Source organism: Oncorhynchus mykiss, unplaced genomic scaffold, assembly GCF_013265735.2.
Source record: "Oncorhynchus mykiss isolate Arlee unplaced genomic scaffold, USDA_OmykA_1.1 un_scaffold_173, whole genome shotgun sequence".
In the NCBI taxonomy this organism is placed as follows: Eukaryota; Metazoa; Chordata; class Actinopteri; order Salmoniformes; family Salmonidae; genus Oncorhynchus; species Oncorhynchus mykiss.
Window position 1 is genome coordinate 690,375 of NW_023493670.1, and position 24,659 is coordinate 715,033.

The 24,659-nt window shown below is 39.7% G+C and overlaps 2 protein-coding genes across 2 annotated transcripts in view; both read right to left on the reverse strand.

Annotated features, from left to right (window-relative positions):
• LOC118947607 (gastrula zinc finger protein XlCGF57.1-like) lies at window positions 1-15,723 on the reverse strand. Its single transcript, XM_036972537.1, has 4 exons — window positions 15,672-15,723; window positions 9,970-10,067; window positions 9,656-9,839; window positions 1-1,392 (listed from the first exon to the last, which is right to left on the reverse strand). Exons 1-4 carry the CDS (start codon window positions 15,721-15,723, stop codon window positions 491-493), a joined length of 1,236 nt encoding a protein of 411 aa, XP_036828432.1. The 3' UTR covers window positions 1-490.
• Window positions 15,257-24,659, reverse strand: part of LOC110518717 (zinc finger protein 501-like) — a 14,732-nt gene continuing 5,329 nt past the window's right edge. Inside the window, exon 4 of the mRNA XM_036972538.1 lies at window positions 15,257-16,739. Coding sequence (XP_036828433.1) covers window positions 15,754-16,739 — 986 coding nt within the window. The 3' untranslated portion in view covers window positions 15,257-15,753. The remainder of the gene's footprint in view (window positions 16,740-24,659) is intronic.

The following is a 24,659-nucleotide window of genomic DNA, read 5'->3' on the forward strand; positions in this document are numbered from 1 at the left end:
TTCGGGTAACAACGTTTATTCAACCAGTCGGAGGCTTGTAAAATGCCTGTTGTTATGGTGACATATTTGAAGGTCTTATTCTGATTATCAATGGTGCTGGAGGAATGACACACTCAGATAAACACACAATGTCAGACTTTAAAAAAGGACCATTTAAACACATGGAACCTGATCTACTCTGTATTCAAACTGACAGACTCCATATTCAGTTTTATTTTCTAATAAAAACATACAAATATATTTTAGAGTATGCTTTGTACAATTCAATTTCATAAACAATTAAACACAGTCAATAAAATAAGACAATGGGAGCACTGTGTATGTTCTCTGATGAATTTTAAGTCAATGTGATGTGAAATATCAGTTTACACAGTAGGATAAGTTATTTTTCTCTGTGTGGATCCTCACCTGCCTTATAAGTGACATTTGCAAGGCTTCTCCCATGGGTGTATTCTCTCATGTCTTTTCAGGCTCCCTAAATGGTTAAAACTCATTCCACACAGGGAGCAATGGAAAGACTTCGGTGTGTGTCCACATGTCTTTTCATGTTTCCTAACATGCTAAAACTCTTTCCACACTGGGCGCAACGGTATGGCTTCTCCCCAGTGTGTATTCGCTCATGAGTTATTAGGCCTCCTAACCTGTTAAAACTCTTTCCACAATGGGAGCAGTGGTAAGGCTTCTCCCCTGTGTGTATTCGGCCATGAACTTTCAGGCTTCCTTGCTGTCTAAAACCTTTTCCACAATGGGAGCAGTGGTAAGGCTTCTCCCCTGTGTGTATTCGGCCATGAGCTTTCAGGCTTCCTTGCTGTCTAAAACTCTTTCCACACTGGGCGCAACGGTATGGCTTCTCCCCAGTGTGTATTCGCAGATGAGACTGCAGGTTTACTAACATGCGAAAACTCTTTCCACAATGGGTGCAATGGTATGGCTTCTCCCCTGTGTGTAATCGTGCATGAGATTTCAGGTTTCCTAACGAGCCAAAACTCTTTCCACACTGGGCGCAACGGTATGGCTTCTCCCCTGTGTGTATTCGCTCATGAGTTATTAGGCCTCCTAACCTGTTAAAACTCTTTCCACAATGGGAGCAGTGGTAAGGCTTCTCCCCTGTGTGTATTCGGCCATGAACTGTCAGGCTTCCTTGCTGTCTAAAACCTTTTCCACAATGGGAGCAGTGGTAAGGCTTCTCCCCTGTGTGTATTCGGCCATGAGCTTTCAGGCCTCCTAACCTGTTAAAACACTTTCCACACTGGGAGCAGTGGTAAGGCTTTTCCCCTGTGAGACTCTTCTCATGTCTTTTCAGGCTTCCTAACTTGGCAAAACTCTTTCCAATCTGGGAGCAGAGTCTTGCTGGTTTGGACGTCTCTGGTTCCTCCAAGTTTGGTTTTCCTCCTGCCAAAGACAGTGTTTATTTAAAGAGAGAACAGAATTACATCTCCACATGATAAAACTGCCTTGCTATGAGGTTTAATCCAAATCAGATCCCTCAATAACCGGAGGTCAGTTTTCAAACATTTCATCATTTAAAACAATCTTGGTGTGATTTTAAAACAAATGTTGTAGAGCTTCCTGGTAATATGTTTACTTACTTATTCATATTCTTAATTTTCTTTCTGTTTTAGAAGTCAGAACACAAACAACTAAACAGTTCTACGACACTCAAGACACAGACATCTCTGGATTCCTATCGAGCAGGTGGTTCTAAATATATAACCTTCATAGCTGTATGATACAGAATGCGACCTACACACTTCCTTAAACCTAAAATAAGTAATTTTGTCAAAAAACAATATTTTTTTTCATTGGAGACAAAGCACCTCTGTAACATCTCTCCGTTGTCTCAATGGTTTGACACATGATGTTGAAATGGCACATTTTTTTATTTAGATTAGATCATTTTGATTAATCACTAATGGAATGGTATTTTGGGTAAAATAAAAATAATGAAATATTTGGGGCAGACTTTTTAAAAAGGATTATTATATTTATATTTTTTACCCCCTTTTTTGCCCCAATTTTCGTCAATTGTCTCATCGCTACAACTCCCGTACGGACTCGGGAGAGGCGAACGTCATGCGTCCTCCGAAACACAACCGCAATGCATCTTGACACGATGCACAATTAACCCAGAAGCCAGCCGCACTTATGTGTCGGAGGAAATACCTTACACCTGGCGACCGTGTCAGCGTGCATTAGCCCGGCCCGCCACAGGAGAGCACGATGGGACAAGGACATCCTGACCGGCCAAACCCTCCCCCAACCCGGACGACGCCGGACCAATTGGCTCTCCCGGTTGTGGTCGGCTGCGACACAGCTGGGTATCAAACCAGAATCTGTCGGCAAACGGTGACTACTTTGAAGATTCACTTAACCCTTTTTTGGTTACTATATGATTTCATATGTAATATTTTATAGCTTTGATGTCTTGTCACAACACAACTGATTGGCTCGAACGCATTAAGAAGGAAAGAAATTCCACAAATTACCAAGGCACATCTGTTAATTAATTGAAATGCATTCCAGGTGACTTCCTCATGAAGCTGGTTGAGAGAAGGCCAAGAGTGTGCAAGGCAAAGGGTGGCTACTTTGAATAATTTGTTTAACACTTTTGGTTACTGTATGATTCCATAAGTGTTATTTCATAGTTTTGATGTCTTCACTACTTTTCTAAAATGTAGAAATTAGTACAAATAAAGAAAAACCCTTGAATGAGTAGTTGTGTGTCCTAAATTTTGACTGGTACTGTATATGGCCGATTCCGTGGGAAAGTCAACCTGAACATGTGTAACGGAGGTTAGAGCGTGCCGTAAACTCACTTCACAGCTAGCTTGAAACGTCACAGATGGAGCTGTCCAACTGGTACCAGCTATCAAATCAAATCACATTTTATTGTTAACATACACATGGTTAGCAGATGTTAATGTGAGTGTAGCGAAATGCTTGTGCTTCTAGTTTCGACCAGTAGTAATAACAGCAGTAATATCTAACAAGTCATCAGTAGTAATAACAGTAATAACAGCAGTAATAACAGTAATAACAGCAGTAATATCAGTAATAACAGCAGTAATATCAGTAATAAAAGCAGTAATATCTATCTATCAAGTCATCTAACAATTTCACAACAACTACCGTTTACACAGTGTAAAGGAATTAATTAGAATATGTACATATAAATATATGGATGAATAAGAATATGTACATATAAATATATGGATGAATAAGAATATGTACATATAAATATATGGATGAATAAGAATATGTACATATAAATATATGGATGAATATGTACATATAAATATATGGATGAATATGTACATATAAATATATGGATGAATATGTACATATAAATATATGGATGAATATGTACATATAAATATATGGATGAATATGTACATATAAATATATGGATGAATATGTACATATAAATATATGGATGAATATGTACATATAAATATATGGATGAATATGTACATATAAATATATGGATGAATATGTACATATAAATATATGGATGAATATGTACATATAAATATATGAATAAGAATATGTACATATAAATATATGGATGAATATGTACATATAAATATATGGATGAATATGTACATATAAATATATGGATGAATATGTACATATAAATATATGGATGAATATGTACATATAAATATATGGATGAATATGTACATATAAATATATGGATGAGCGATGGCCGAACGGCACAGGCAAGATGCATTTTTTATTTATTTAACTCGGCAAGTCAGTTAAGAACACATTCTTATTTTCAATGACGGCCTGGTGTGTGTGTGGGTTAACTGCCTGTTCAGGAGCAGAACGACAGATTTGTACCTTGTCAGCTCGGGGGTTTGAACTCGCAACCTTCCGGTTACTAGTCCAATGCTCTAACCACTAGAGCTACGCTGCCGCCACCTTGCAGTAGCAAGATGCAGTCCCTCTACAGTATATACATATGAGATGAGTAATGTAGGGTATGTAAACATTATATAAAGTGGCATTGTTTGAAGTGACTAGTGATACATTTATTACATCAACATTTTTGTATTATTAAAGTGACTAGAGATTTGAGTCAGTATGTTGGCAGCAGCCACTCAATGTTAGTGATGGCTGTTTAACAGTCTGATGGCCTTGAGATAGAAGCTGTTTTTCAGTCTCTCGGTCCCAGCTTTGATGCACCTGTACTGACCTCACCTTCTGGATGATAGCGGGGTGAACAGGCAGTGGCTCGGGTGGTTGTTGCCCTTGATGATCTTTTTGGCCTTCCTGTGACATCGGGTGGTGTAGGTGAAGAAGCGCTGTTACGCCTTCTTCACCACTCTGTCTGTGTGGGTGGACCATTTCACTACTGTCCCATCGATGTGGATAGGGGGGTGCTCCCTCTGCTATTTCCTGAAGTCCACGATCATCTCCTTTGTTTTGTTGACGTTGAGTGAGGTCATTTTCCTGACACCACACTCCGAGGGCCCTCACCTCCTCGCTGTAGGCCAATTTGTCGTTGTTGGTAATCAAGCTTACCACTGTAGTGTCGTCTGCAAATTTGATGATTGAGTTGGAGGTGTGCATGGCCACGCAGTCATAGGTGAACAAGGAGTACAGGAGAGGGCTGGAGAACGCACTCTTGTGGGGCCCCAGTGTTGAGGATCAGCTGAGTGGAGATGTTGGTTCCTACCCTCACCACTTGGGGTGTCCCGTCAGAAAGTCCAGGACCCAGTTGCACAGGGCGGGGTCGAGACGCAGGGTCTCAGGCTTAATGACGAGTTTGGAGGGTACTATGGTGTTAAATGCTGAGCTGTAGTCGATTAACAGCATTCTCACATAGATATTCCTCTTGTCCAGATGGCATAGTGCAGTATGGTGGCGATTGCGTCGTCTGTGGATCTATTGGGGCTTTAAGCAAATTGGAGTGGGTCTAGGGTGTCAGGTAGGGTGGAGGTGATACGATCCTTGACTAGGCTCTCAAAGCACTTCATGATGACGGAAGTGAGTGCTACAGGGCGGTAGTCATTTAGCTCAATTACCTTAGCTTTCTTGGGAACAGGAGCAATGGTGGCCCTCTTGAAGCATGTAGGATCAGCAGACTGGAATAGGGATTGATTGAATATGTCCGTAAACACACCAGCTGGTCTGCGCATGCTCTGAGGACGCGGCTAGGGATGCCGTCTGGGCCGGCAGCCTTGCGAGGGTTAACACGTTTAAATGTTTTACTCACGTTGCCTGCGGTGAAGGAGAGCCCGCAGGTTTTGGTAGCGGGCCGTGTCGGTGGCACTGTATTGTCCTCAAAGCGAGCAAAGAAGTTGTTTAGTTTGTCTGGGATCAAGACATCGGGGTCCGCAACGGGGCTGGTTTTCTTTTTGTAGTCCGTGATTCACTGTAGACCCTGCCACATACGTCTTGTGTCTGAGCCGTTGAATTGCGACTCTAATTTGTCTCTAAACTGACGCTTAGCTTGTTTGATTGTGTTGCAGAGGGAATAGCTACACTGTTTGTTTCCGGTCACCTTGCCCTCATCAAAAGCAGTGGTTCGCGCTTTCAGTTTTGCGTGAATTCTGCCATCAATCCACGGTTTCTGGTTGGGGAAGTTTTTAATAATCGCCATGGGTAAAACATCACCGATGCACTTGTTAATAAACTCACTTGCCGAATCAGCATATACATCAATGTTATTGTTTGACGCTATCCGGAACATATCCCAGTCCACGTGATCGAAGAATCTTGAAGCGTGGAATCAGATTGGTTGGACCAGCGTTGAACAGACATGAGCACGGGCGTATCCTGTTTTTAGTTTCTGTCTATAGGCTGGGAGCAACAAAATGGAGTCGTGGTCAGATTTTCCGAAAAGAGGATGGGGCTTAGTATGCGTCGCGTAAGTTAGAGTAACAATGATCCAGGATTTTGCCAGCCCAGGTCACGAACTCGATATGCTGATCAAATTAAGGGAGCCTTGTTTTCAGATTAGCCTTGTTAAAATCCTCAGCTACAATAACTGCAGACTTAGGATATGTGGTTTCCAGTTTACATAGAGTCCAATGAAGTTCGTTCAGGGCCGTCGAGGTGTCTGCTTGGTGTCTGCTTGGGGGGATATACATGGCTGTGATTATAATCGAAGAGAATTCTCTTGGTAGATAACGCGATCGGCATTTGATTGTACGGAATTGTAGATCAGGTGAACAAAAGGACTTGACTTCCTGTACGTCGTTATGATGACACCACGTCTCATTAATCATAAGGCATATACACCCCCGCCCTTCTTCTTACCAGAGAGATGTTTGTTAATGTCGGCGCAATGCGTGAAGAAATCAGGTGGCTGTACCGACTCTGATAACGTATCCCGAGTGAGCCATGTTTCCGTGAAACAGAGAATGCTAGCTTGAAACGTCACATATATATATATATATATATTAAACCATGTTCTTTAAGTTCTATATAGTATATATATAGTATATATATTAAACCATGTTCTTTAAGGTCTACATAGTATATATATATATTAAACCATGTTCTTTAAGGTCTATATAGTATATATATAGTATATATATTAAACCATGTTCTTTAAGGTCTATATAATATATATATATATTAAACCATGTTCTTTAAGGTCTACATAGTATATATATATATATATATAGTATATATATTAAACCATGTTCTTTAAGGTCTATATATTATATATATATATATATATATTAAACCATGTTCTTTAAGGTCTATATAGTGTATATATATATATATATATATATATATATATAAAACCATGTTCTTTAAGGTCTATATAGTATATATATATAGTATATATATTAAACCATGTTCTTTAAGGTCTATATAGTATATATATTAAACCATGTTCTTTAAGGTCTATATAGTATATATATATATATAGTATATATATTAAACCATGTTCTTTAAGGTCTATATAGTATATATATATAGACCTTAAAGAACATGGTTTAATATATATACTATATAGACCTTAAAGAACATGGTTTAATATATATATACTATATAGACCTTAAAGAACATGGTTTAATATATATATACTATATAGACCTTAAAGAACATGGTTTAATATATATATATATATATATATATATATATATATATATATATATATATATATATATATATATAGACCTTAAAGAACATGGTTTAATATATATATATATATATATATATATAGACCTTAAAGAACATGGTTTAATATATATACTATATAGACCTTAACAGAACATGGTTTAATATATATATACTATATAGACCTTAAAGAAGGTCGGAGGAAATGGAATACATTTGATCCACTACAGAGACGAAGAACAAGTCTCACAAAAATTGCTTTTCATTTAATCACATTTCATAGCTTTAAGAAAAGGTTTAGAGAGCTTGTTTTAAATACATATGTGCCATCTTTAACAAGTTCTGTAGATCGGACGTTAATGAAGGAATACAGACCACATTGAAGTGTCTGGAGTTTAGTTCTAGAGTCTTGTAAAGATATGGGGGGGGGGGGGGGGGGGTTGACTGAGACAGGCAATGTAACATCTATCATGTTTTTAGGAACAGTTTATGTAAAACATGCATCTCTAGAGCTAACTTTCATCAAGGTTTAATATGGTCAATTGGTTTCTCTCAGTCTAGCTTCATGTCAACTAACAGAACTCTGCTAGTTGTCATGGTAACAGATACCAGTGGGAAGATCTATTTAAAAAAAAAAAATATTTATTTAACCATTATTTAACCAGGTAGGCAAGTTGAGAACACCTTTATTTAACCAGGTAGGCTAGTTGAGAACACCTTTATTTAACCAGGTAGGCTAGTTGAGAACACCTTTATTTAACCAGGTAGGCTAGTTGACAACAAGTTCTCATTTACAACTGCGACCTGGCCAAGATAAAGCAGTGCAGTTCGACACATACAAACAGAGTTACACATGGAGTAAACAAACATACAGTCAATAATACAGTGTAAACAAGTCTATATACGAAGTGAGCAAATGAGGTGAGATAAGGGAGGTAAAGGCAAAAAAAGGCCATGGTGGCGAAGTAAATACAATATAGCAAGTAAAAACACTGGAATGGTTGATGTGCAGTGGAAGAATGTGCCAAAGTAGAAATAATGGGATGCAAAGGAGCAAAATAAATAAATATACAATAGGGGGAGAGGTAGTTGTTTGGGCTAAATTATAGATGGGCTATGTACAGGTGCAGTAATCTGTGAGCTGCTCTGACAGCTGGTGCTTAAAGCTAGTGAGGGAGATATGTGTTTCCAGTTTCAGAGATTTATGTAGTTCGTTCCAGTCATTGGCAGCAGAGAACTGGAAGGAGAGGCGGCCAAAGGAAGAATTGATTTTGGGGGTGACCATAGAGATATACCTGCTGGATCGCATGCTACAGGTGGGTGCTGCTATGGTAACAAGCGAGCTGAGATAAGGGGAGACTTTACCTAGCAGGGTCTTATAGATGACCTGGAGCCAGTGGGTTTGGCGACGAGTATGAAGCGAGGGCCAGCCAATGAGAGCGTACAGGTCGCAGTGATGGGTAGTATATGGGGCTTTGGTGACAAAACGGATGGCACTGTGATAGACTGCATCGAATTTATTGAGTAGGGTATTGGAGGCTATTTTGTAAATGACATCGCCGAAGTCGAGGATCGGTAGGATGGTCAGTTTTACAAGGGTATGTTTGGCAGCATGAGTGAAGGATGATTTGTTGCGAAATAGGAAACCAATTCTAGATTTAACTTTGGATTGGCAATGTTTGATATGAGTCTAGAAGGAGAGTTTACAGCCTAACCAGACACCTAGGTTATTTATAGTTGTCCACATATTCTAAATCAGAACCATCCAGAGTAGTGATGTTGGACGGGCGGGCAGGTGCAGGCAGTGATCGTTTGAAGAGCATGCATTTAGTTTTACTTGTATTTAAGAGCAATTGGAGGCCACGGAAGGAGAGTTGTATGGCATTGAAGCTCGTCTGGAGGGTTGTTAACACAGTGTCCAAAGAAGGACCAGAAGTATACAGAATGGTGTCGTCTGCGTAGAGGTGGATCAGAGACTCACCAGCAGCAAGAGCGACATCATTGATGTATACAGAGAAGAGAGTCGGACCAAGAATTGAACCCTGTGGCACCCCCATAGAGACTGCCAGAGGCCCGAACAAAAGGCCCTCCGATTTGACACACTGAACTCTATCAGAGAAGTTGTTGGTGACGAGGCAATCATTTGAGAAACCAAGGCTGTTGAGTCTGCAGATGAGGATGTGGTGATTGACAGAGTCGAAAGCCTTGGCCAGGTCAATGAATACGGCTGCACAGTAATGTTTCTTATCGATGGCGGTTAAGATATCATTTAGGACCTTGAGCGTGGCTGAGGTGAACCCATGACCAGCTCTGAAACCAGATTGCATAGCGGAGAAGGTACGGTGGGATTCGAAATGGTCAGCAATCCGTTTGTTGACTTGGCTTTCGAAGACCCTAGAAAGGCAGGGTAGGATAGATATAGGTCTGTAGCAGTTTGGGTCAAGAGTGTCCCCCCCTTTGAAGAGGGGGATGACCGCAGCTGCTTTCCAATCTTTGGGAATCTCAGACGACACGAAAGAGAGGTTGAACAGGCTAGTAATCATTTTATTTGTTGAAACTGAACTACAGCACTTACTTTGATGAGTCAAATCTGATCCGTTCATCTCTTCTCCTCCTCTCACAGTTCCACTCAGCCCCGTTGTTTTCCTGCAGTCCACCAGCAGCACAGACAACCTCTTCATACCCAGCAGTAAGGTGCTACTGGGAGAGGCACGACACGGTGACTCCGGGAGGGAGGAGGGGGGCAGGCTATCGTTGTCCTGGTAACCATAAAGAGGGGACACAGACACATATCATTATGGATGCTGATGTCACTGTTGTCATAAAGTGCTTTCCAGAAACCCAGCCCCAGATAGAGCAAGCTGTATGCTAGACCAGACCAAGCTGTACCATCTGGTGTTCTGATCTGGAGAGACTCTTCTCTGCCTCGTCAGCATCAGGATGTTGTTGAGGCTCCCCAGAAGATCCATAATAGTCATGTCTCTCTCCTGTGTGAACGAGAACATCAAACAGATATTGAACTTATTGATCTTTCTTTGAAAATCATAGGGTCTTAGACGAGGCATTAATATATCTCAACTGGGCATATAATGCAAATGTGAAAGGGTTGTTGCACGAAACAGGTGTATTTTGCATCCCTTCAATATTTTATGAAGAAATTATGCTCCAATATTGAATTTTAAAAGCCTGTTGCAATAGATGAGGTGCAGTTTAATGTAGACCACATGGAGAATTCAATACATAATCTAAAAGTCCCCAAAATATATGTAGCAATGGCAGATTGACCCTTTAACAATTCCTACAGTACTGAACAACATATTCAAGTGTAGAACTTCAGTAGAATGCCCCTTACAACCCCCACATTCAATAACTGCATAGTTTGTGTCCCTGTTGAAGACAGTACTCACTGGTGTTAATCAGATATTCTGTCTCCTCCTCTTTCACTCCCAAAACGTCTTCCTCCTTCACCTTTATTGAGACAGCATCCTCTTCCTCTCGAAACGGTTCTTTCTCTTCCTCCATTTTCATTCTGAATAATTCTTTCTCTCCTTTCACTGTAATATCCTCCTCTTCGTCTTTCACGACAATGTTCAGCGCCAGAGCATCTTTCTCTCCTTTCACTGTAATATCCTCCTCTTCTTCGTCTTTCACGACAATGTTCAGCGCCAGAGCTTCTTTCTCCGTACAGCAGACATCCACTTCTTTAGCAGAGGAGTAGTTTAGTGAGCTCATGGTCAGTGATGTTAGTTAGCATTAGCGACTAGCCTAGTGCTAGGCTCAGTATCAATATTTAACAAGTTTGCAAATTGAACAAGGAAATTAGGTTAAAGTTAACCAGTAGATACGTCGCCAGAAATGTGTTTTCAACACTGAGATTAGCTAATGTACATTAATAATGTCTAAAACCTCAATCTTTCAGTTTTATGTTGGCTAGCTAGCTACCGAGGTGGTTGAAAGAGTAGCCGTGTTGTTCCTGAGGAAGCGTCCCGTCCAGTCCATTATACGTCACACAAGAAGCATCACCCGAAAGACGCTCATCGCCATCGGCTGGCTGGAGTGGGTAACGCAGTTTGGAAACAATAGTTACTACACTTTTGTATTGGAAAAACCGTCATAATAATTCAACAATAAACTGATATATTTTCTCTTACAAATAATAATTTCCGGTACACAGACGTAGAAGCTTAATATGAATATGTAGATGATGATGATTAAATACTTATATGAATAGGTGGTGTGTTAATGTGTGTTTTCTCTGTTAATTTTTTACATTTGTTTTAATCTAGATGCGACCATGCTACCCACTTCAATCAGTGTAAGATACAAACCATCCTGTAAACAACAGTGCAAATGCATCACATGCAAATAGCACTTGATTTTCTGATTATCTGTAGTGCTATACACTGGGTATAAAAAACTTTAGGAACACCTGCTCCTTCCTTGACATAGACTGACTAGGTGAATCCATGTGAAAGCTATGATCCCTTATTGATGTCACTAGTTAAATCCACTTCAATCAGTTTCGATGAAGAGGGGGAGACAGGTTAAATAAGGATTTTTAAGCCTTGAGACAAATGAGACATGGATTGTGTATGTGTGCCATTCGGATGGTGAATGGGGAAGACAAAATATTATAAGGGTCATTGAACAGGGTATGATAGTAGGTGCCGGGCGCACCGGTTTGTGTCAAGAACTGCAACGCTACAGCTTCCCATGTGCACCAAGAATGGTCCACCAGCCAAAACAGTGGCGGTCAGTGCCGTTTCAGATGAGGGAGGACCGTTTGTTTTTTCATGAGCATGGCCTTAATTCTATTACAGCATATTGGACGACTGTCATTCATATTTCACTCACCCTGTTCAATGTAACAGCAATAGGTTTAGGCTACTACATGATACTCTAATTGTCCCTATACCCATCATGAGGTAGCAACCTAGCCTATGAATGAAAGTTTAGAATGTAGGTGCACACTGGTCGAGAGAAAAATACTGCCTAGCACACTCTTGACTACATCTAGCTGATAAATGGGTGTCATCAGTAGTCCAACAGTTTCAAACAAGAGATTCTATTGGACAAATGTTGATCCCGGTTTTGTTCCGTTTATGTAATGTTTGTCAACAGAATCGGAGGACTGAATACACCCCTGATCATGCATAAACACAGTTCACTTTCATTACAGACACGTTGTATTCCTTCTTGCATCTATGTGCTCTCCTCTTATCACCTTCTCCCTTTGTTTCTGTACTTCAGTGCACAACACATCAGCTGTATATGACCAGGCAAAAAAACCTTTCCAAGCCAAACCATTTCATAACTGCTACACACAGCTTACATTGTTGTCAACATATTAGCTAAAGTAACATCATAGTCAACAGAGCTAATAGAACTAACCTGCTACAATCATAGCATCGCTCTGTTTGAGCCAAGTGTTTGAGTAGGCTAAACAAGATAGCTGCATTTGCTAGCTAATTAAGTGAAAATGTAAGTGCAAAATAAGTGACGAAATATCTCTCTCTCGCTTTTCCTTCATTTTGGAATAAAATAATTTGTTCAAAACTGTTCAACTATTGTATTTTTCTCTCTTTTAGTCAACTACTCACCACATGTTATGCACTGCAGTGCTAGCTAGCTGTAGCTTTTGCTTTCAGTACTAGATTAATTCTCTGATCCTTTAATTGGGTGGACAACATGTCAGTTCATGCTGCAAGAGCCCTGATAGGTTGGAGGACATCCTCCGGAAGTTGTCATAATTATTGTGTAAGTCTATAGAAGCCTTGAGAACCATAATCCTCCAAGGTTTTGTATTGAAGTCAATGTACCTAGAGGAGGATGCAAAATAGTATGTTTTAATCAATTATTTGGTGACGTGATTATATTTAGTATAGTTTTATCTAAAAAAAAATAATCAGTGAGGAGGAGGGTCCTCCCCTTCCTCCTCTGAGGAGTCAACATGGGCCAGCATCCCTGTGGAACACTTTCGACAGCTTGAAGAGTCAATGAATTGAGGCTGTTCTGAGGGAGAAAGGGGAGGGTCCAACTCCATATTAGGAAGGTGTTCCAAATCTTTGGTATAATCAGTGGATATATCTGTCATTTAGCAGACACTTTTATCCAAAGTGATTTGCAGTCATGTGTGCAAATACTTTACATATGGGTGGTCCCAGGAATCAAACCCACTACCCTAGTTTTACAAGCACCATACTCTACCAACTGAGCTACAGGACCACAAGAAATGATCAAGGAATGACGCAGAGAAAATAAAAACACACACACACACACATACACACACACACACACACACACACACACACAGCCTGAATTTGAAAAATCAAATTTAATTAAAGACAGTAACATTGAAACTGACAAACTCCATATTTAGTTCAAATCAAATGTTATTTGTCATACATACAACAGGTGTAGACGTCACTGTGAAATGCTGAATACAACTGCTATAGCTATACCTTACCGTGAAATGCTTCTTACAAGCACAGCCTGGAATCTAACCAAGGAAATTCTTACTGACAAGCACTTACACACAATGTAGTTAAGAAAAATAAGAGTTAAGAAAATATTTACTAAATAAAAACATTTAAAAAAGTAACACAATGAAATATCAATAACAAGGCTATATACAGGAGGTACCAGTACAGAGTCAATGTGGAGGCTATATACAGGGGGTACCAGTACAGAGACAATGTGGAGGCTATATACAGGAGATACCAGTACAGAGTTAATCTGAATAACTTCAACATGGACAATATGAGAACACTGATGGCTCAATATGGTTTTCTGAGGGATGACGGCTTCATATTCATTACATATTCTCTGCTCAACAACACTGACTGAGAATCAATCTGGTTGATTCTCTGCTCACAACAAACTTTGCTGTGTCCAAGCTGTCACTTCTGTCATCAGCTACTAACACCAGTGCTGTACCTTTGTCCTTGTCCCTGGATGACGGCTTCCTGCTCCCTCTTCCATAGTGAGAACACTGATGGCTCAACATGGTTTTCTGAGAGACTGGATGACGGCTGCCTGCTCAATCTTCCATAGTGGGAACACTGCTAGCTCAACATGGGCTTCCTGGTTATGAAAGAAAGTGTGATGGTCAATGGTAGCCACTCCCATTGTTTGAAGCAGTTGTGGTCTTTGTTGGCATGTATCCAGACCCCAGAATGGTAGTAGAAAGGAGCCTGTTCCCTGCATGCTTCCTCACAATCATTGGCTGCCTCAACCACACCCCCACCTGACTTCATTCCTACAGCCTTCATCTCCGTCCCTGGAGTCTCTTCACTGACTGATCTTCATTCCTACAGCCTTCATCACCATCCCTGGAGTCTCTTCACTGACTGATCTTCATTCCTACAGCCTTCATCTCCGTCCCTGGAGTCTCTTAACCGAGTAAGTATAGATAGTATAAGAAACCTGCCCCATTCTACTTGTCTATTATCTTTGTTTAGAAATAGTCATTTGTGTGACCTACTGATTTTCCCTACAATTTATTTATTTTTCAATGCCAACAGACAATTTGTTAGTTCGTTTGACATGGTGGGTTCTTTTTGTGTCAGTAAAAATGTATAAGGGAGAAATGGCGATGGAAACTCCTTTATGCGCAAATATTTATATAATAACCATCACATCTTAGTTAACTTGGAGTCACGTGATGAAATGTTGATTGTTCCTCCCACTACGATTTGGGAACCCATGCAGTTTATTAGGCTACAGATGAAATAAGTTATGAACTTCACAGGGTGGTGAAAGTGCACGTGATGAGCTTGGGCTGGCAGGGTAGCCTAGTGGTTAGAGCGTTGGACTAGTAAAGGTTGCAAGTTCATATCCCCGAGCTGACAAGGTACAAATCTGTCGTTCTGCAGTTAACCCACTGTTCCTAGACCAGTTAACCCACTGTTCCTAGACCAGTTAACCCACTGTTCCTAGACCAGTTAACCCACTGTTCCTAGACCAGTTAACCCACTGTTCCTAGACCAGTGTTCCTAGACCAGTTAACCCACTGTTCCTAGACCAGTTAACCCACTGTTCCTAGACCAGTTAACCCAGGCCGTCATTGAAAATGTGAATTTGTTCTTAACTGACCTTAAATAAAAATGCTCCTTTCCAATACATTTTGAGGGTCTTATTCTGGTGACATTTGACAAATAAAATAATAATCTCATCATTCGGGTAACAACGTTTATTCAACCAGTCGGAGGCTTGTAAAATGCCTGTTGTTATGGTGACATATTTGAAGGTCTTATTCTGATTATCAATGGTGCTGGAGGAATGACACACTCAGATAAACACACAATGTCAGACTTTAAAAAAGGACCATTTAAACACATGGAATCTGATCTACTCTGTATTCAAACTGACAGACTCCATATTCACTTCATGTTTTCTAATGAAAACATACAAATATATTTTAGAGTATGCTTTGTACAATTCAATTTCATTTGGTATAAACAATTAAACACAGTCAATAAAATAAGACAATGGGAGCACTGTGTATGTTCTCTGATGAATTTTAAGTCAATGTGATGTGAAATATCAGTTTACACAGTAGGATAAGTTATTTTCTCTGTGTGGATCCTCACCTGCCTTATAAGTGACATTTGCAAGGCTTCTCCCATGGGTGTATTCTCTCATGTCTTTTCAGGCTCCCTAAATGGTTAAAACTCATTCCACACAGGGAGCAATGGAAAGACTTCGGTGTGTGTCCACATGTCTTTTCATGTTTCCTAACATGCTAAAACTCTTTCCACACTGGGCGCAACGGTATGGCTTCTCCCCAGTGTGTATTCGCAGATGAGACTGCAGGTTTCCTAACATGCGAAAACTCTTTCCACACTGGGCGCAACGGTATGGCTTCTCCCCTGTGTGTATTCGCTCATGAGTTATTAGGCCTCCTAACCTGTTAAAACTCTTTCCACAATGGGAGCAGTGGTAAGGCTTCTCCCCTGTGTGTATTCGGCCATGAACTTTCAGGCTTCCTTGCTGTCTAAAACCTTTTCCACAATGGGAGCAGTGGTAAGGCTTCTCCCCTGTGTGTATTCGGCCATGAGCTTTCAGGCTTCCTTGCTGTCTAAAACTCTTTCCAACCTGGGCGCAACGGTATGGCTTCTCCCCAGTGTGTATTCGCAGATGAGACTGCAGGTTTACTAACATGCGAAAACTCTTTCCACAATGGGTGCAATGGTATGGCTTCTCCCCTGTGTGTAATCGTGCATGAGATTGCAGGTTTCCTAACGAGCCAAAACTCTTTCCACACTGGGCGCAACGGTATGGCTTCTCCCCTGTGTGTATTCGCTCATGAGTTATTAGGCCTCCTAACCTGTTAAAACTCTTTCCACAATGGGAGCAGTGGTAAGGCTTCTCCCCTGTGTGTATTCGGCCATGAACTTTCAGGCTTCCTTGCTGTCTAAAACCTTTTCCACAATGGGAGCAGTGGTAAGGCTTCTCCCCTGTGTGTATTCGGCCATGAGCTTTCAGGCCTCCTAACCTGTTAAAACACTTTCCACACTGGGAGCAGTGGTAAGGCTTTTCCCCTGTGAGACTCTTCTCATGTCTTTTCAGGCTTCCTAACTTGGCAAAACTCTTTCCAATCTGGGAGCAGAGTCTTGCTGGTTTGGACGTCTCTGGTTCCTCCAAGTTTGGTTTTCCTCCTGCCAAAGACAGTGTTTATTTAAAGAGAGAACAGAATTACATCTCCACATGATAAAACTGCCTTGCTATGAGGTTTAATCCAAATCAGATCCCTCAATAACCGGAGGTCAGTTTTCAAACATTTCATCATTTAAAACAATCTTGGTGTGATTTTAAAACAAATGTTGTAGAGCTTCCTGGTAATATGTTTACTTACTTATTCATATTCTTAATTTTCTTTCTGTTTTAGAAGTCAGAACACAAACAACTAAACAGTTCTACGACACTCAAGACACAGACATCTCTGGATTCCTATCGAGCAGGTGGTTCTAAATATATAACCTTCATAGCTGTATGATACAGAATGCGACCTACACACTTCCTTAAACCTAAAATAAGTAATTTTGTCAAAAAACAATATTTTTTTTCATTGGAGACAAAGCACCTCTGTAACATCTCTCCGTTGTCTCAATGGTTTGACACATGATGTTGAAATGGCACATTTTTTTATTTAGATTAGATCATTTTGATTAATCACTAATGGAATGGTATTTTGGGTAAAATAAAAATAATGAAATATTTGGGGCAGACTTTTTAAAAAGGATTATTATATTTATATTTTTTACCCCCTTTTTTGCCCCAATTTTCGTCAATTGTCTCATCGCTACAACTCCCGTACGGACTCGGGAGAGGCGAACGTCATGCGTCCTCCGAAACACAACCGCAATGCATCTTGACACGATGCACAATTAACCCAGAAGCCAGCCGCACTTATGTGTCGGAGGAAATACCTTACACCTGGCGACCGTGTCAGCGTGCATTAGCCCGGCCCGCCACAGGAGAGCACGATGGGACAAGGACATCCTGACCGGCCAAACCCTCCCCCAACCCGGACGACGCCGGACCAATTGGCTCTCCCGGTTGTGGTCGGCTGCGACACAGCTGGGTATCAAACCAGAATCTGTCGGCAAACGGTGACTACTTTGAAGATTCACTTAACCCTTTTTTGGTTACTATATGATTTCATATGTAATATTTTATAGCTTTGATGTCTTGTCACAACACAACTGATTGGCTCGAACGCATTAAGAAGGAAAGAAATTCCACAAATTACCAAGGCACATCTGTTAATTAATTGAAATGCATTCCAGGTGACTTCCTCATGAAGCTGGTTGAGAGAAGGCCAAGAGTGTGCAAGGCAAAGGGTGGCTACTTTGGATAATTTGTTTAACACTTTTGGTTACTGTATGATTCCATAAGTGTTATTTCATAGTTTTGATGTCTTCACTACTTTTCTAAAATGTAGAAATTAGTACAAATAAAGAAAAACCCTTGAATGAGTAGTTGTGTGTCCTAAATTTTGACTGGTACTGTATATGGCCGATTCCGTGGGAAAGTCAACCTGAACATGTGTAACGGAGGTTAGAGCGTGCCGTAAACTCACTTCACAGCTAGCTTGAAACGTCACAGATGGAGCTGTCCAACTGGTACCAGCTATCAAATCAAATCACATTTTATTGTTAACATACACATGGTTAGCAGATGTTAATGTGAGTGTAGCGAAATGCTTGTGCTTCTAGTTTCGACCAGTAGTAATAACAGCAGTAATATCTAACAAGTCATCAGTAGTAATAACAGTAATAACAGCAGTAATAACAGTAATAACAGCAGTAATATCAGTAATAACAGCAGTAATATCAGTAATAACAGCAGTAATAACAGTAATAACAGCAGTAATAACAGTAGTAATATCAGTAATAACAGCAGTAATATCAGTAATAACAGCAGTAATATCAGTAATAAAAGCAGTAATATCAGTAATAACAGCAGTAATAACAGTAATAACAGCAGTAATATCAGTAATAACAGCAGTAATATCAGTAATAACAGCAGTAATAACAGTAATAACAGCAGTAATATCAGTAATAACAGCAGTAATATCAGTAATAACAGCAGTAATATCAGTAATAACAGCAGTAATAACAGTAATAACAGCAGTAATATCAGTAATAACAGCAGTAATATCAGTAATAACAGCAGTAATATCAGTAATAACAGCAGTAATAACAGTAATAACAGCAGTAATATCAGTAATAACAGCAGTAATATCAGTAATAACAGCAGTAATATCAGTAATAACAGCAGTAATATCAGTAATAACAGCAGTAATAACAGTAATAACAGCAGTAATATCAGTAATAACAGCAGTAATATCAGTAATAAAAGCAGTAATATCTATCAAGTCATCTAACAATTTCACAACAACTACCGTTTACACAGTGTAAAGGAATTAATTAGAATATGTACATATAAATATATGGATGAATAAGAATATGTACATATAAATATATGGATGAATAAGAATATGTACATATAAATATATGGATGAATAAGAATATGTACATATAAATATATGGATGAATAAGAATATGTACATATAAATATATGGATGAATAAGAATATGTACATATAAATATATGGATGAATAAGAATATGTACATATAAATATATGGATGAATATGTACATATAAATATATGGATGAATAAGAATATGTACATATAAATATATGGATGAATATGTACATATAAATATATGGATGAATATGTACATATAAATATATGGATGAGCGATGGCCGAACGGCACAGATGCATTTTTTATTTATTTAACTAGGCAAGTCAGTTAAGAACACATTCTTATTTTCAATGACGGCCTGGTGTGTGTGTGGGTTAACTGCCTGTTCAGGAGCAGAACGACAGATTTGTACCTTGTCAGCTCGGGGGTTTGAACTCGCAACCTTCCGGTTACTAGTCCAATGCTCTAACCACTAGAGCTACGCTGCCGCCACCTTGCAGTAGCAAGATGCAGTAGCAAGATGCAGTAGCTATTCCCTCTACAGTATATACATATGAGATGAGTAATGTAGGGTATGTAAACATTATATAAAGTGGCATTGTTTGAAGTGACTAGTGATACATTTATTACATCAACATTTTTTTATTATTAAAGTGACTAGAGATTTGAGTCAGTATGTTGGCAGCAGCCACTCAATGTTAGTGATGGCTGTTTAACAGTCTGATGGCCTTGAGATAGAAGCTGTTTTTCAGTCTCTCGGTCCCAGCTTTGATGCACCTGTACTGACCTCGCCTTCTGGATGATAGCGGGGTGAACAGGCAGTGGCTCGGGTGGTTGTTGCCCTTGATGATCTTTTTGGCCTTCCTGTGACATCGGGTGGTGTAGGTGAAGAAGCGCTGTTACGCCTTCTTCACCACTCTGTCTGTGTGGGTGGACCATTTCACTACTGTCCCATCGATGTGGATAGGGGGGTGCTCCTTCTGCTATTTCCTGAAGTCCACGATCATCTCCTTTGTTTTGTTGACGTTGAGTGAGGTCATTTTCCTGACACCACACTCCGAGGGCCCTCACCTCCTCGCTGTAGGCCAATTTGTCGTTGTTGGTAATCAAGCTTACCACTGTAGTGTCGTCTGCAAATTTGATGATTGAGTTGGAGGTGTGCATGGCCACGCAGTCATAGGTGAACAAGGAGTACAGGAGAGGGCTGGAGAACGCACTCTTGTGGGGCCCCAGTGTTGAGGATCAGCTGAGTGGAGATGTTGGTTCCTACCCTCACCACTTGGGGTGTCCCGTCAGAAAGTCCAGGACCCAGTTGCACAGGGCGGGGTCGAGACGCAGGGTCTCAGGCTTAATGACGAGTTTGGAGGGTACTATGGTGTTAAATGCTGAGCTGTAGTCGATTAACAGCATTCTCACATAGATATTCCTCTTGTCCAGATGGCATAGTGCAGTATGGTGGCGATTGCGTCGTCTGTGGATCTATTGGGGCTTTAAGCAAATTGGAGTGGGTCTAGGGTGTCAGGTAGGGTGGAGGTGATACGATCCTTGACTAGGCTCTCAAAGCACTTCATGATGACGGAAGTGAGTGCTACAGGGCGGTAGTCATTTAGCTCAATTACCTTAGCTTTCTTGGGAACAGGAGCAATGGTGGCCCTCTTGAAGCATGTAGGATCAGCAGACTGGAATAGGGATTGATTGAATATGTCCGTAAACACACCAGCTGGTCTGCGCATGCTCTGAGGACGCGGCTAGGGATGCCGTCTGGGCCGGCAGCCTTGCGAGGGTTAACACGTTTAAATGTTTTACTCACGTTGCCTGCGGTGAAGGAGAGCCCGCAGGTTTTGGTAGCGGGCCGTGTCGGTGGCACTGTATTGTCCTCAAAGCGAGCAAAGAAGTTGTTTAGTTTGTCTGGGATCAAGACATCGGGGTCCGCAACGGGGCTGGTTTTCTTTTTGTAGTCCGTGATTCACTGTAGACCCTGCCACATACGTCTTGTGTCTGAGCCGTTGAATTGCGACTCTAATTTGTCTCTAAACTGACGCTTAGCTTGTTTGATTGTGTTGCAGAGGGAATAGCTACACTGTTTGTTTCCGGTCACCTTGCCCTCATCAAAAGCAGTGGTTCGCGCTTTCAGTTTTGCGTGAATTCTGCCATCAATCCACGGTTTCTGGTTGGGGAAGTTTTTAATAATCGCCATGGGTAAAACATCACCGATGCACTTGTTAATAAACTCACTTGCCGAATCAGCATATACATCAATGTTATTGTTTGACGCTATCCGGAACATATCCCAGTCCACGTGATCGAAGAATCTTGAAGCGTGGAATCAGATTGGTTGGACCAGCGTTGAACAGACATGAGCACGGGCGTATCCTGTTTTTAGTTTCTGTCTATAGGCTGGGAGCAACAAAATGGAGTCGTGGTCAGATTTTCCGAAAAGAGGATGGGGCTTAGTATGCGTCGCGTAAGTTAGAGTAACAATGATCCAGGATTTTGCCAGCCCAGGTCACGAACTCGATATGCTGATCAAATTAAGGGAGCCTTGTTTTCAGATTAGCCTTGTTAAAATCCTCAGCTACAATAACTGCAGACTTAGGATATGTGGTTTCCAGTTTACATAGAGTCCAATGAAGTTCGTTCAGGGCCGTCGAGGTGTCTGCTTGGTGTCTGCTTGGGGGGATATACATGGCTGTGATTATAATCGAAGAGAATTCTCTTGGTAGATAACGTGATCGGCATTTGATTGTACGGAATTGTAGATCAGGTGAACAAAAGGACTTGACTTCCTGTACGTCGTTATGATGACACCACGTCTCATTAATCATAAGGCATATACACCCCCGCCCTTCTTCTTACCAGAGAGATGTTTGTTAATGTCGGCGCAATGCGTGAAGAAATCAGGTGGCTGTACCGACTCTGATAACGTATCCCGAGTGAGCCATGTTTCCGTGAAACAGAGAATGCTAGCTTGAAACGTCACAGATGGAGAGAATCAGGGACACTCGAGGAAGCTAAACTGTTAGCACCACACTGGCGTCAGTTACATATGAACAAATAAAGTTAGTCATTTCCAAATGAAACCATGTTCTTTAAGGTCTATATAGTATATATATTAAACCATGTTCTTTAAGGTCTATATAGTATATATATTAAACCATGTTCTTTAAGGTCTATATAGTATATATATTAAACCATGTTCTTTAAGGTCTACATAGTATATATATATATATATATATATATATTAAACCATGTTCTTTAAGTTCTATATAGTATATATATAGTATATATATTAAACCATGTTCTTTAAGGTCTACATAGTATATATATATATTAAACCATGTTCTTTAAGGTCTATATAGTATATATATAGTATATATATTAAACCATGTTCTTTAAGGTCTATATAATATATATATATATTAAACCATGTTCTTTAAGGTCTACATAGTATATATATATATATATATAGTATATATATTAAACCATGTTCTTTAAGGTCTATATATTATATATATATATATATATATTAAACCATGTTCTTTAAGGTCTATATAGTGTATATATATATATATATATATATATATATATAAAACCATGTTCTTTAAGGTCTATATAGTATATATATATAGTATATATATTAAACCATGTTCTTTAAGGTCTATATAGTATATATATTAAACCATGTTCTTTAAGGTCTATATAGTATATATATATATATAGTATATATATTAAACCATGTTCTTTAAGGTCTATATAGTATATATATATAGACCTTAAAGAACATGGTTTAATATATATACTATATAGACCTTAAAGAACATGGTTTAATATATATATACTATATAGACCTTAAAGAACATGGTTTAATATATATATACTATATAGACCTTAAAGAACATGGTTTAATATATATATATATATATATATATATATATATATATATATATATATATATATATAGACCTTAAAGAACATGGTTTAATATATATATATATATATATATATATATAGACCTTAAAGAACATGGTTTAATATATATACTATATAGACCTTAACAGAACATGGTTTAATATATATATACTATATAGACCTTAAAGAAGGTCGGAGGAAATGGAATACATTTGATCCACTACAGAGACGAAGAACAAGTCTCACAAAAATTGCTTTTCATTTAATCACATTTCATAGCTTTAAGAAAAGGTTTAGAGAGCTTGTTTTAAATACATATGTGCCATCTTTAACAAGTTCTGTAGATCGGACGTTAATGAAGGAATACAGACCACATTGAAGTGTCTGGAGTTTAGTTCTAGAGTCTTGTAAAGATATGGGGGGGGGGGGGGGGGGTTGACTGAGACAGGCAATGTAACATCTATCATGTTTTTAGGAACAGTTTATGTAAAACATGCATCTCTAGAGCTAACTTTCATCAAGGTTTAATATGGTCAATTGGTTTCTCTCAGTCTAGCTTCATGTCAACTAACAGAACTCTGCTAGTTGTCATGGTAACAGATACCAGTGGGAAGATCTATTTAAAAAAAAAAAATATTTATTTAACCATTATTTAACCAGGTAGGCAAGTTGAGAACACCTTTATTTAACCAGGTAGGCTAGTTGAGAACACCTTTATTTAACCAGGTAGGCTAGTTGAGAACACCTTTATTTAACCAGGTAGGCTAGTTGACAACAAGTTCTCATTTACAACTGCGACCTGGCCAAGATAAAGCAGTGCAGTTCGACACATACAAACAGAGTTACACATGGAGTAAACAAACATACAGTCAATAATACAGTGTAAACAAGTCTATATACGAAGTGAGCAAATGAGGTGAGATAAGGGAGGTAAAGGCAAAAAAAGGCCATGGTGGCGAAGTAAATACAATATAGCAAGTAAAAACACTGGAATGGTTGATGTGCAGTGGAAGAATGTGCCAAAGTAGAAATAATGGGATGCAAAGGAGCAAAATAAATAAATATACAATAGGGGATGAGGTAGTTGTTTGGGCTAAATTATAGATGGGCTATGTACAGGTGCAGTAATCTGTGAGCTGCTCTGACAGCTGGTGCTTAAAGCTAGTGAGGGAGATATGTGTTTCCAGTTTCAGAGATTTATGTAGTTCGTTCCAGTCATTGGCAGCAGAGAACTGGAAGGAGAGGCGGCCAAAGGAAGAATTGATTTTGGGGGTGACCATAGAGATATACCTGCTGGATCGCGTGCTACAGGTGGGTGATGCTATGGTGACAAGCGAGCTGAGATAAGGGGAGACTTTACCTAGCAGGGTCTTATAGATGACCTGGAGCCAGTGGGTTTGGCGACGAGTATGAAGCGAGGGCCAGCCAATGAGAGCGTACAGGTCGCAGTGATGGGTAGTATATGGGGCTTTGGTGACAAAACGGATGGCACTGTGATAGACTGCATCGAATTTATTGAGTAGGGTATTGGAGGCTATTTTGTAAATGACATCGCCGAAGTCGAGGATCGGTAGGATGGTCAGTTTTACAAGGGTATGTTTGGCAGCATGAGTGAAGGATGATTTGTTGCGAAATAGGAAACCAATTCTAGATTTAACTTTGGATTGGCAATGTTTG